General features: G+C 39.8%; 1 protein-coding gene across 4 annotated transcripts in view; it reads right to left on the bottom strand.

Moving 5' to 3' along the window:
• The window catches only part of LOC306854953 (ubiquitin-like modifier-activating enzyme ATG7), a 116,435-nt gene that overhangs the window by 87,292 nt on the left and 14,453 nt on the right, over window positions 1–14,690 (bottom strand). For all 4 annotated transcript variants that reach the window (XM_079393272.1, XM_079393274.1, XM_079393271.1 and 1 more), the window contains 2 exons: window positions 11,546–11,636; window positions 11,319–11,463 (listed from right to left, as the gene is read on the bottom strand). In XM_079393272.1, coding sequence (XP_079249398.1) covers window positions 11,319–11,463; window positions 11,546–11,636 — 236 coding nt within the window. The remainder of the gene's footprint in view (window positions 1–11,318; window positions 11,464–11,545; window positions 11,637–14,690) is intronic.

Below are 14,690 nucleotides of genomic sequence, written 5' to 3'. Positions count from 1 at the left end.
TTTTAGGTCTGATAATTAACACTCGTCATCCAGTTTTTTATATCGACTATGCATTCCGTTAGTTTCTCAATTTGGTGTGTTTCACTGTCCCACGAAGAAATATAGAGCTGAGTATCATCAGCATGACAGTGAAAACTAACACCATGTCTCCTGATAATATCTCCCAAGGGTAACATGTAGAGCGTGAAAAGTAACAGCCCTAGTACTGAGCCTTGAGGTACTCCGTACTGCACTTGTGATCAATATGGTACCTCTTCATTCACTGCTACGAACTGATGGCAGTCAGATAAGTACGATTTGAACCATGCTAATGCACTTCCACTAATGCCAACAAAGTGTTCTAGTTTATTTAAAAGAATGTTGTGGTCGATAGTGTCGAACGCAGTGCTAAGATCCAGTAGAACTAATAAAGAGATACAACCACGATCAGATGATAGAAGCAGGTCATTTGTAACTCTAATGAGAGCAGTCTCAGTACTATGATACGGTCTGAATCCTGACTGGAATAACTGACAGAGTGTACTCATTATACCACGGAGTATATTTCTTTGATCTTCCTTAACTGTAAAGGAGCAACTGTATCTAAAGTCTGTCTGCTTCCTGACCTGGGCCCCAGTTAGTCGAGTACGAACTCTAATGGTGCGTTCACACCGGACGCGACTTGCGCGAATAAATCGCGCTATTCGCGCGTAGTTGGACGCGTGAACATTTTGAGTTTACTCGCTTCATTTGCGCGTGAAATTCGCTTCATTCGCGCGTGAAATTCACTGCACAACAGACGCGAATTCGCGTCATGGGCGGGGCTTCTGCCAGGGGGCACAATGACTGCCACAGAGAGCATATGTATAGAATTTGGCAAATAAAATCAGCCCTTTATGTGCTATGGAAACACTGGACGTGTGTATTTCAGCCGAGAATGTAGTTGTTTAAAACTCAAATCTGCGGTTTATTTATAAAAACAGCCCCTATTTGAAAATGTGCTTCGCCGATTTCGGAGCCGTGAGCTCCAGGCGTTCACCGGGCACTCGTGCTCATGTATCCCGAAGAGAGGAGCATAACCTCGGCTAGTCCTTCTGACATTTGCCGCTGGCTCTGATGTCTCTGCAGTGGATAAACATAAGATATAATTTGTTTTGGGTAAATCTAACAGGTAATCTTTGGTCTATAGTACAGCTCTGGATACAGCTACGATGATTTAGTCCTCTATTGTTGTTTTGATTTCTGCCACGCTCGTAATCACGTCACTACTAGAGCAAGCTCCTGATTGGTTAGCGCGAATATCCGCCAAAGTTCAGATTTTTGAACTTGCGCGACTCGCTCGAAACGCTCAATTCGCGCCGCGTCATTCGCGCCGCCTCATTCGCGCGAATGGCGCCGCAGGATGTCTATTCGCGTCTTTGCATTGACTTAACATGTAAATCACTCGCGCTTAACGCTTCATTCGCGTCTGGTGTGAACGCACCATAAGACTATGTGCCATATTTCTAGAGAGAAGAGAGGCACCACCCCAGGAGGGATGAACACCATCTCTTTTCAACAGGTCAGGTCTGCCCCAAAAACTCGTCCAATTGTCTATAAAGTCTATGCTATTCTGCGGGCACCACTTTGACATCCGGCCATTGAGTGACGACAGTCTGCTATGAATCGCATCACCCCGGTAAGCAGGGAGCGGACCAGAGCATATTACAGTGTCTGACATCGTACTTGCAAGTTCACACACCTCTTTAACATTATATTTAGTGATCTCCGACTGGTGAAGTCGAACATCATTAGCACCGACGTGGATAACAATCTTACTGAATTTATGTTTAGCATTAGCCAGCACTTTTAAATTTGCCAAGATGTCAGGCGCTCTGGCTCCCGGTAAACATTGGACTATGGTGGCTGGTGTCTCTATTTTCACGTTCCGTACAATAGAATCGCCAATAACTAGAGCACTTCCGTCAGGTTTCTCAGTGGGTTCATCACTGAGTGGGGAGAACCTGTTTGATGTTCTGATCGGAACGGAAGAGTGGTGTTTTGACCCGAGACTAGGCCGCCTCACAGTCGCCCAGTTGCCCTGCTGCATGGGCTCTACAGGAACCGAACAATGTACAGGACTCCCTGAGCTAGTCGCATCCAAAGCAGTATCTACAGCCCTCACATTCTTACTATCCTCAACTAAAGTTTGGATGTATGTCTCTAATTCTGAAATCTTCTCTGCCAGCCTAACTATTTCCCTGCATTTATCACATGTGAATCCCTCATCGCCAACAGAGAGAGATAAACTGTACATGTGGCAAACAGTGCAAACAACAATAGCAGGAGAAGAAGCCATTACTCACCGTGACTGATGAATGATACCAACTTAACTTACCACTTACCACTGTTGTTTGATGAACTCTTGAAAAACGGAGAGAGAGAGAAATGAAAACAGCGCGAGAAAAAAGAAAACAAAGTGAAAGTGACGTGACAAACAGCCAAGTATGGTGACCCATACTCGGAATTCGTGCTCTGCATTTAACCCATCCAAAGTGCACACACACACCGTGAACACACACCCGGAGCAGTGGGCAGCCATTTATGCTGCAGCGCCCGGGGAGCAGTTGGGGGTTCGGTGCCTTGCTCAAGGGCACCTCAGTCGTGGTATTGAGGGTGGAGAGAGCGCTGGACATTCACTCCCCCCACCTACAATCCCTGCCGGCCCGAGACTCGAACCCGCAACCTTTGGATTACGAGTCCAACTCTCTAACCATTAGGCCACGACTTCCCCGCAATAATAATAGGAGCGAGTAACAAGCTAACCAGCTGATGCGCTGCACTCTCGGTTTTAAAAAGCGAACGATCAAATTAGTTAGATTAGTTTGATAGATAATACCAGAAATATGGTGGGAGTTAAGTTATATATTATTACTTTAAACAACAGAGAGTGAAAGTAAGATAAAGATTCAATAAAAAAGCAGAGCTACAAATGCAAACCTCTCAGCAGCACAACAGACAGGGACAGACAGAAGCAATCGATCCAAGATTATTTTTGAATGGCTGAAGAAAAACAAAATGAAGACTTTGGAGTGGCCTAGTCAAAGTCCTGACCTGAATCCTATTGAGATGCTGTGGCATGACCTTAAAAAGGCGGTTCATGCTCGAAAACCCTCCAATGTGGCTGAATTAGAACAATTCTGCCAAGATGAGTGGACCATTCCTCCACAGCGCTGTAACAGACTCATTGCAAGTTATCACAAACGCTTGATTGCAGTTGTTGCTGCTAAGGGTGGCCCAACCAGTTATTAGGTTTAGGGGCAAGCACTTTTTCACACAGGGCCATGTGGGTTTGGATTTTGTTTTCCCTTCATAATAAAAAACGTCATTCAAAAACTGCATGCTGTGTTTACTTGTGTTATCTTTGATTAATATTTAAATTTGTTTGATGATCTGAAACATTAAAGTGTGACAAACATGCAACAAAAATAAAAAAATCAGGAAGAGGGCCAACACTTTTTCACACCACTGCATGTGATAATACGACTACTACTGTTGAAAACTTAATAATCACACAATATTTCTTCCATGTAGCGTGTGAGAAAATTGTGAGATTTGTGAGAGAAAAATCGCCAAACGGCTAATAAAAAGTTGTACTGTGAGGATGTGTTGCAAATGTCATTCGCCGATTCTGACTCTGAAGGGGAATATTTGCCTTTTGGAAATGACGATCGGCCGTCTAATGATCGCGCTTCTCCCGGTATCTTTTCCGCGCAATGGTTCCGCGCGCAAGGCGCGATCGTTCACAAAGCACAAACAAGTGATCATTTCAACACTTTGCCCAACGGGGATGGAGGTGGCAGGGGTGGACGTGGTCTAAGTGTCCATAGGAGAGCTGTTGATCTCTGATGATCGGCCAGATTGCATCGTTTGTTCTGATCACGCGCGCTCCAAGGGCTGCCGGCAGTCAGTTTGGGGTAGGTCTGTGCGCTGTGCCATGCAATGAGAGGTACCATACTCTCAAGAACTATAAACGGTGTCGCCTAGATACCTGATTGGGCAGATAGCTGGTCAACTGATCAAAAAATAGGCACATGTATTTTACTATGGCACAGTAATAATTTACTACTTTCTCCTGTTTTACTGTTGATTTCCTCTTTTCCTGATCATTTGGAATGAGGATAAAAAGACAAAAAATAACAACAACATGCAAATAAGTTCAAACATCCATTCAATATCTATTATTTCCTGAATATTACTGATGAACTGATCAAAAAGTAGGCTACTGTTCACATGCGTTTTACTACTATATAGTATAGTAATATAGTAATAATTTAGTACTTTCTCCTGTTTTATTGTTGGTTTCCTCTTTTCTGATTATTTGTAATGAGGAGAAAAAGACAAAAAAACAAACAAAAAAAAAATCAAACATCAATTCAATATCTACTATTTCCTAAATATTATGAAATTCAAGATGGCTGCCCCTGATGACGTCATAATATGCAAATTAGATGAGTATATTTACACCCCACATAAACTTTCGGTCATGCCCAACATTTTTCTAATTTACAGTAGATCTCTATCTTTAAGCCCTTTCAAGCCACAATTCTTTTGAAACCTTGATGTCAAAATCCAGCATTTTTCCCAAAAAAACCCTGGCGCCTAAAGGGTTAATAGTAAATCCCCTTTCTTTGTCAAAAAATGTTTAATTTTCATTAATTAAAAGATACATTAAATCAATGTTTTATGCCTTCATATGATAACCAGAAAACTGTAAAAACACAGAATTTCTGAGGGGATTGTATTGTAAAATTACAATACATGTAATTTTTCATGAAAGTTTCATGATTTTAATTAATTACACATGATTTTTGATTAATACAATTTAATTTTACCATTAAAAAGGAGTCCAGAATAATAATAAAAAAAAAAAATAAATAAATAAAAAATAAAAATTTAAACGGAAAAAAAATGAATTTAGAAAAAAATAAAATGGAATTAAAATGGAATTTGGGAAACAAATTGTCGCTGTATCGACAAACGTTTGTTCTATTTGACAGGTAAACGTAATTTTATTTAAAGGGCATGTGTGTGTACATTTTCTAAGCAGTTATTCATCAAATGATGCTTAATTCATGGAGATCACTATCAGTGTTGGGGGTAACACATTAGTAACACAAGTTGCGTAATGAGATTACTTTTTTCAAGTAACTAGTAAAGTAACTAGTTACTTTTTCAGATAAGTAACTCCAGTTCCTGTGTTTCTGATGTATTGAGTGACAGCTCTGGTGTTGCCATGAAATGAGAAATCAGGAGTAAGTGCAGAGTGTTGTGTGTGAACATGATCTTACTGTAGTTCTAGACTAAATATCAACATGATCTTACTGTAGTTCTAGACTAAATATCAACATGATCTTACTGTAGTTCTAGACTAAATATCTACATGATCTTACTGTAGTTCTAGACTAAATATCTACATGATCTTACTGTAGTTCTAGACTAAATATCTACATGTATTTACTCATCTCACCTGCACTAAAACACATTCAGTGTTCCTCACAATCAATAAAAACAGTCAAATGCAAACTTAGAATATTATACAAACCTGCAATAATTAAATGTTAAATAAGACAAATATCATTTATGTATGTAATCCCATTTTATTAACCCATGTCTTTGATGCTGACCTTCGATAATCCACTTCAATCATACTAATAAGCAGAAATTACACATTTGTGTTTGATTTTAGTTATTGCTGAATAGTGTTGAACTTTCTTCTCCTGCGTCATATTCTTCATGTGATTAGTTTGAGCGGCGCCCTCTACTGTACAGACCTGAATCTGCATCTCCTTCAGTCTGAGCCGGATTCACTTCACTTTTGCTGTGAAAGGGCTTTTAGATTTGTAAAAGAATAACTTTTTATATTAAAAACAAACAAGCAAGCCCTGCCCAGATTTAAAAAGTAACTCAAAAGTAACGTAATGCATTACTTTCCATAAAAAGTAACTAAGTAGCGTAATTAGTTTGGGAGAAACACAATATTGTAATGCATTTTTCCCCAGCACTGATCATCACTATAGCCAGGCATATATCCAGAGGCACAGTGTAGTCAAACACACTTGATATATTCCCAGTAAAGCACGCCAGCTTGTGGTCATCTGCTCAAGTAGCCCACAAAATCAAGAATTGTGCCGTGCATTGTTTTGTTTTTTTGGCATGTTTGCACCATTACCTGATTACCATAATTCCTCTAAAACCAGTCGACTCAGAAATGCTCAGACCTCGGTATGTTCAAATCGTCCCTGACTCAAAACTGTTAAGACCATTTTCTCTTCACACTAGGGGTGTGCTCAAAATATCGATTCTTAGATACATACCGATATAATAAAAAACGATACAGTATCGATATTCTAGCCCTTAGTATCGATACTCCGCCCAGCCATTAGGGGGCGCAGCGGCGCCCGCGAGTTTCAAAAAACTCATGGAAAATGTCGAAGATTTTAGAAGCGCCGTTGTCCCTAAAGGCAGATGTTTGGACACATTTTGGTTTTAAAGCAAAGGAAGGAAACCAAGGGATCGATAAAACAAATGCAATCTGCAAGCATTGCCAGGCTTCTATACGCTACACCGGTAATACAACTAACCTGCGCGCCCACCTGCAAAGACACCATGCAGACAAGCTAGCTTCGCCGCAGCCCAAAAAAACACGGGACCCCACGCAAACTACTTTGGACAACGCAACATCCAAGCTTCCATCTAACTCAGTCCGTGCACAGAAGATTACGGAGTCTGTGGTGCATTATATTTGCAAAGGTTTATGTCCCTACAGTGTTGTCGAGAACACAGGCTTTCGCTTTATGATCAACACGTTAGATCCCCGTTATGTGATCCCTACCCGCAGCTACATGACCGACAAAGCAGTACCGAGGATATATGACAAAGTCAAAGACGATGTTAAGTCAGCCCTGAGTTCTGCCCCACGAGTGGCACTGACTTGTGACGGGTGGACATCGCGAGCCACGGAAGCTTTTGTTACAATCACTTGCCATTACGTTGACGAGGAGTGGGAACTGATGTCGCACGTTTTACAAACGCGAGCCATGCACGAGAGCCATACGGGGTCAAATATTGCACAGTTACTGAAAGCGACGCTGGAGGAGTGGGGCCTCGTATCCAAAGACCCAGCTATTGTGACTGACAACGCCGCAAATATGAGCGTCGCAGCGGAGCTTGCCGGTATGTTGCATTTCAGGTGCTTCGCTCACACTTTAAACCTGGCCTCGCAGTGTGCACTGAAGCTTCCTGCTGTCGCTCGTTTATTGGGACGTGTTAGACGGATATCCACCTTTTTTAAGCGCAGTACCACAGCCAGCCACGTACTTCGACAGAAGCAGAAGTTGCTCGAGTTGCCTGAACATAAATTGATCACTGATGTTGTGACGCGCTGGAATAGCGCGCATGATATGCTCGAGCGCTTTCTTGAGCAGCAACCCGCTGTCTCCGCTGCTCTTCTGTCCAACGAGCTTAGGAAAACCGAGAAAGAAGTTTGCACCCTATGTGAGTCGGACATTACATCTGCGGAGGAGATAGTGGATGCAATGAAGCCCATGAAGATTGCTACTCTTGTAATGTCAAAAGAAAGCTCTCCAACACTGTCAGTTGTGGCCCCTCTTCATGCTCAGCTCATCCAGGATTTCCAAGAGAGCAGAGCAGATAGTGAGATAGTGAAAGAAATCAAAGCGGCTATTTGCCAAGATTTGAGCAAGAGGTACATGGATCAGCAGAAAGAGACCATGTATGTATGTTCAGCACTCGATCCAAGATTCAAAGCTTTGCCCTTCCTTCCTGATGATGAACGAGAGGAAATATACTTGAGAATCACTGCAGAAGCTCGAAGAATTCAAGAACTATTTCAGGTAAGCCCTTTCACTGTGTCATTAACATTAGCATTACATGGTTAAAAAACATAAAAAACAAACAAACACACACACACACACATATAAATATATATATATATATACACTGTGTAATAAAACGAAATATTCAGTTCATAATTTCAAATTCATAATAGTATGTTAGAGCTTAAAAAACTAAATGGTTTCAAACATATACTTCATGTAAAGCACTATACTAGCAAAACAATATATTGTAAAGGTTTGTCAGTTCATCGCATTAAATAAAAGGCAAACTAACTATTATATGTCTTTTGAATATGCTCTTTATAGAATTAACTATGGGTTTATTGATAAAAAATCTGTATTTTGCATAATAGGAAGAGGCTGAAGTGATACCAGGAGAGGAGGACAATCATGTGGAAGACAAGGATGACATTCCTGCCAGCCCACCACCCAAGAAGAAAAAGGACTTGTGCTGTTTGGCTGATCTGCTTGGTTCAACTTACAGTGCAGGTCCTGCGGTGAGACACAGAACCACACAGGCCCAGGCAGAAGAGGAGATGTCAAGGTACAAAGAGGCACCACCCGTCTCTTGCTGAGGGAAGTCCACTCAGTTGGTGGAAAGAGCACCAGAATGAATATCCACTAATGTCACGCTTTGCCAAAGTGTACCTGTGCATTCCAGGGACTAGTGTCTCCTCGGAGCGCGTTTTCTCTACGGCAGGCGATATCGTAACAGCACAGAGAAGTGTACTAAACTCAAAGCATGTTGACCAACTTCTGTTTTTGAACAAAAATCTTAAGTCATAGGATAAAGCTAGCATTACCAAGAGTATCCTCAGGTTATTGTTTTGTTGCTGCAGTGATTTTTGTTCAACCTGCCTTTTTGATGACAAACCTGGTTTAGCCTTAAGATTTTAAAAATCCATCCTGTTATGAGGTAGATTTGTTGTTGTGCCAAATGTTAAAGCAAGATGTAGCATTTAAGTGATTTCATAGTGAAATATATTATGGCAGTACAATTAATCAGAGCACTTAAAGTTGCAAATATTTAAGCAAAATGCACTTTGTTATAATGCACTTTTGTCTTCAATAAATTGAAGAAAAATGCAGAGTTCTGTTTGTTGAGTAAATGTGTTCAGCATTAACTAATTGGCTCTGGCCCATGTGTTTTTATTGAATCGTATCGAATCGTGTCACATTGTATCAAATCGTATCGAGACAGCTCTGTATCGAGGTACGTATCGAATCGTGACCTGTGTATCGAGGTATGTATCGTATCGCCAGGTTCTCCAAGGTATACAGCCCTACTTCACACCACTGTTGAAACCTGGACAACTACAATTTTGAATGAGTTATGTTTTTATATTACAGTTTACTGCTGCTTTTATCACTACAGTACTCTTAAAATAATACTGATAATGCTACTAGTAATTCATTGAATATTAGAATATTAGAGATGCACCGATCGACCAGCCAGGGACCAGAATTAGCCAGTTTTCCGCATGACCGGCCGCTCAGTCTGCTGATTCCGAGTCGGTCTGTTGTGACGTCACACTTATGGCGACTTATGTTATTTATATCGTGCCAGATGAGGCTCGTGCAGCTTGAGTGAGTGTGTGTGAGAGACTCGTGCAGAAATCAAAACAAATGAGCGCAACAGAACACACAGGAAGTTATAGATGCATACTGCGGTAGTAAAAGAAAATACATTTATAATATATGATTTAGGTACGCAACATTGCACGACCAAAATGTTTCAACACGACTGCATACAATAGTAGTTCAATAAACAAGAAGTTAAAATTAAGTGACTTACATTTTAGACACAATATTGACTGTTTCTACTCAATTTCGCTGATGAAAATAGTTCAATCAAAGCCACAGCAGAACTGTTTTGTGTCTCCGAGCAACACAGCGGTGTGAAAGAATCCACGTTTTTGAACGAATCAAGTGAGTCTGTGATACAGCAAACCGTTCATAAAGACAGTAGTCACTTGTCTCGTTTCTGAATGAATCAGCCGTTTGAGCGAGTCTGTTGAATAAAGGACTACTACTGGTTTGGTTTCATATTTGTGTCCCTGCAGCACAAAAGCAGTCATAAGTAACACAGGTATATTTGTAGCAATAGACAACAATACATTGTATGGGTCAAAATTATACATTTCTCTTTTATGACAAAAATCATTAGGATATTAAGATCATGTTCCATGAAGATAATTAGTAAATTTCCTACCGTAAATATATCAAAGCTTCATTTTTGATTAGTAATATGCATTGCTAAGAACTTCATTTGAACAACTTTAAAGGAGATTTTCTCAATATTTAGATTTTTTTGCTCCCTCAGATTCCAGATTTTCTAATAGTTGTATCTCAGACAAATATTGTCCTATCATAACAAACCATACATCAATGGAAAGATTATTTATTCAGTTTGATTTTGAAAAATTGACACTTATGACTGGTTTTGTGGTCCAGGGTCACATTTAAAACTATCATTGCAGTTTATCTTATATTAATCTTATAAAAGTCTTTATGCATTCAGTATTTTGAAGTATAAATGCATTTATGGCACCTCAGCTTCAACAAACAGTCTGTGAAAATACATCTAACGCCACTTCAGATGCAGCTTCTGGTTTTGTTGATACTGATCTCATTTGAATGGTTACAGCTGTACAGTTTCTTATTATTATAACTGAATTAATTATAAACAATGTAAGAATTTGATGTGAAAGATGACATTTATTAAGATTAGTGAAAAAAATGACAATTTGAGAAAGATAGTGGGAAATGGCATCTGTATTGTTAGATACAGCAACTCCTTTTCAGTTAATTGTTATTTCTACCTCTTTTCCAGTCACAGAGCACTTTTTTTATGGATTAAAAAAAGGATAGATTTTTGTTTGTATATGCTGTCAATTATAGTAGAAAGAAAATCGGAATCGGCAAAACATCGGTATCAGCAGGTCACACTAACAAAAACATCGGAAATCAGAATCGGCCAAGAAAATTGCAATCGGTGCATCTCTACAGAATATCACAGTTATAGTAATATATTTCTCTTGCAATTCTTTCGTTTGGATAAAACACTGCAAGATTGCTATTTTGCTATAAAAGGGTCTCAGTTCTTTCGGTGTGTTCACATATAAGCCACAATTCTTGTGAACCGCTGTAGGAACCCAGTGTGAAAACACTCTTACGCTTGCAATTAACTGCATTTTCAAGTGACACCACTATCATTGTGAGATGGAAGCATCTGCAACTTGCTTTCTATAATTACAGTCTTTGACTTACGACTATTTCAAAAACCATTAAGAAGCAATTATGCCAAAGGCAAGTAAGCACTTAAATGACATAAAGCAAGCCAAGAAATCCATACTGAAGGCAAGAAAAGCTTTTTTGACACCTGTCAGATGCGATAAACTGTCGATAATCAAATGTAAATCAAAAGCAGATGGCTCTTACCATCAGTGTTCTGGCCACATTACAGCCCAGAGTCCCAGCTCCCAGTAACAGACACCTTGTCGACACGACCTTATCCAGATCCAGAGACGGGACCAGCCTCCAACGCATCAGCTTCAGGTTGAGATCGACAGAAGACTCGGCAAGCCTTGAGGAAATTAATTAAATGTGTCACATACCACTGAGAAAACCATTTCAGAGTGTATAAACTGATGCCAGATGTTTAGTACCTTTTAGGGTCCATGCATTCACTGAGATTGACACTTCTAGGTCCCATCGCTCCTTTAGGGTTCTTCTCCCAACCCACAGTCTTTGGACATACTGCATAAACAAATTAGTACACATAAACATACTGCAAAAGCCTACAGGTAAACTGACTTTAATATTAATATAAAAGAAACATTGCTTGGTGTCGTACAGGTCAAATAATTGTAAAGAAATATTTGAAGTTTAAGCTAATTGTACAAATGCCTCAGACATACAATACGTCTTTGGCCACTGTATCATATTTCGCTTGTTTTTTTCTTTTTTCTTTTGTGACATCAGGTTTTGAATGAGAGTCCAAACAGCTGATAAAAACATCACAATAATCCACACCACTCTAGTCCATCAGTTAACATCTGGAGAAGACAAAAGCTGAAACTGTAGCTGTAACTAATCCATCAAGACTTTTAACTAAAATATGAGTCCATAATAACGCTTCCTCCAGTGAAAAAGTGCATCTCCTGTTATCTCTCACATCAAAATCCAGCCACATGCTGTTTGTTTAGAGCTGTTTTGGCTTGCTTGATCTGTGCAGATTTCTCTCCTGATTCAGACCAGAACACTTTCACTGGAGGAAGCGTTATTATGGACTCTATGTATTTGAGTTAAAACATCTTAATGCTGGATTTGTTTCCTCTTTTGTGTTCTCCAGATGTTAACTGATGGACTGGAGTGGTGTGGATTATTGTGATGTTTTTATCAGCTGTTTGGACTCTAATTCTGACGGCACCCATTCACTGCAGAGCATCCATTGCTGAGACACTGATGCAGAGACACATTTCTACAAACCTGATGAAGAAACATGCAAATCTTCATCCCGGATGGCCTAAGGGTGAGCACATTTACAACTAATTTTCATTTGTGGGTGAATCATATGATTATCAACTAGTCAAGGTTTAAGTTTTTTTCTATTAAAACTTATTAGTTGATCAAACCGTATTCACTATCTGGTTTTGAATGCAAGAAAACATTGAGTGAATGGTGCCCAAAGATGCATCATCACTCATATATGTGGCTGTGTTGGTTAATTTTGGTGAGATGATGGTGGATTGCACAGCGTGAGATCACAGGACTTTTCAATGCAAGTGAATGTCACAGTTCAGAAGGGCAAACCTCACTGAAGTGTGAAGACATTCGTGTTTGTGCATCTGAAGGAGAAGGACCACAGCGGTGTTAAAGACAGGGAGGATGGACTGTTTAAGAAAGCAATGAAAGAGGCCATCTATGTGAAAATGGAACGACCGGATTTTAATCACTTGTCCTTATCAGGTTCCTACAGCGCTGTCCTTTCATAGCCGGCAGCTTCGGCCCAATTCACACAGTGATTCACACCATCAGTACAGAGACTCCCACAGGAATTCACAAGTCTGATGGGCTGTGATGAGGGTGAATGTCAGGGAATCTCCTCATCAGTTCACAGATGAGGAGTGAATGAAGGATCTGAGCAGACAAACATGTCCCAGCTCAGGAGGAATAAACCATGCTAGACCTTCTTTGACGTCAACAACTGAAAACCCTCACAGACTGAACTTCCTGTACAGTACAAAGAAAATCAACAGATCTAACAGAAACCATAAACAGGTCATATCATAAACTTTTGTCTCTTTTATTTTTTTTCTCCTCTCATAATGCTATTTAAAGGCAGGATTCACTATGAACTGCAGCCACTGAAAGTGTGGTTACTCTGCATGCACTCTCTGTGCTGGATTCCCGTTGGATTTGCTTTACATGCCTTATTATTATTATTGCTCTCATTTATTTGATCATCATCAGCTGATTTACTACTGTCATGATTACTAGTGCACACTTTTATATAAATATTTACCTGGGAGGAAAATTTATATTTTAAAGCTCAGAAAAGTCATGCATTCCCATAGAAACTTTATGGTAACTCACAGTGCCCTCCACAAATATTGGCACCTTAAGTAAATATGAGGCAGCTATGAAAATAAATATGCATTTTTTTATCCTTTTGATCTTTCTTTTTAAAAAAAAACACTAAATTCTAACCTATCATTGAAGTAAAACAATTGAAAGTGGTGAGAAAATCTCATGATGAAATAAATGCTTTTCTCCAGTGCATGTTGGCCACAATTATTGGCACCTCTAGTAATTCTTAAGAGTAAAATATCTCTGAAGTATATTCCCATTCACATTTTTAGCAGACCACGGTGACTAGGAGCATGAAATTGTCCAGCCATGACTTCTGTTCCACAGGATTATAAATATGAGGAACACAAAAGGCAAATTCCCTTAAGCATCCATCACAAGGAGTAAAACCAAAGAATATAGTTCTGATTGTTGAGCTTCACAAAATAGAAAGTGGCTGTAAGAAAAGCGTTAAAGCAGTGAAAATCCCCATTTCCACCATCAGGGCAATAATTAAGAGGTTTCAATCAACAGAAAATGTTACTAATCTGCCTGGAAGAGGATGTGTGTCTATATCGTCCTAATGCACGGTGAGGAGGAGAGTTTGAGTGGCTAAAGACTCTCCAAGGACCACAGCTGGAGAATTACAGAAAATAGTTGAGTCTCGGGGTCAGAAACCTAAAAAATATATATCAAACAGCCCCTACATCACCACATGTTGTTTGGGAGGGTTTCAAGAAAAATTCTCCTAGCTCATCCAAAAACAAACTCCAGCATATTCAGTTATCAGACAGGACTGGAACTTCAAATGGGACTGGCTTCTATGGTCAGATGAAACTAAAAAAATTAGCTTTTTGGCAGAAAGCCCACCAGATGAGTTTAGTACAAACAGAGATAAAAAGTACCCCATGTCCACGGTTAAATATACTGCTGGATCTTTAATGTTGTGGCCTGTTTTTCTGCTGGAGGTCCTGGACATCTTGTTCAGATGCATGGAATCACGGATTCTATCAAACACCAACAGATAAAATATCTAAACCTGACTGCCTCTGTTAGAAATCATATAACGGGCCGTAGTTGGATCTTCCATCAGGATAATAATCCAAAACAAACATCAAAATAAACACAAAAATGGGTCACTGAGCACAAAATGAATCTTTTACCATGGCTCTCCCTGTCCTCTGACCTGAACCCTACAGAAAATGAGTGAGATGAACTGAAGCTGTGAATCTGAAGGATCTG

Source organism: Barbus barbus, assembly GCF_936440315.1.
Source record: "Barbus barbus genome assembly, chromosome: 35".
Lineage (NCBI taxonomy): Eukaryota > Metazoa > Chordata > Actinopteri > Cypriniformes > Cyprinidae > Barbus > Barbus barbus.
This window is presented reverse-complemented; position numbering and strand designations above follow the sequence as displayed.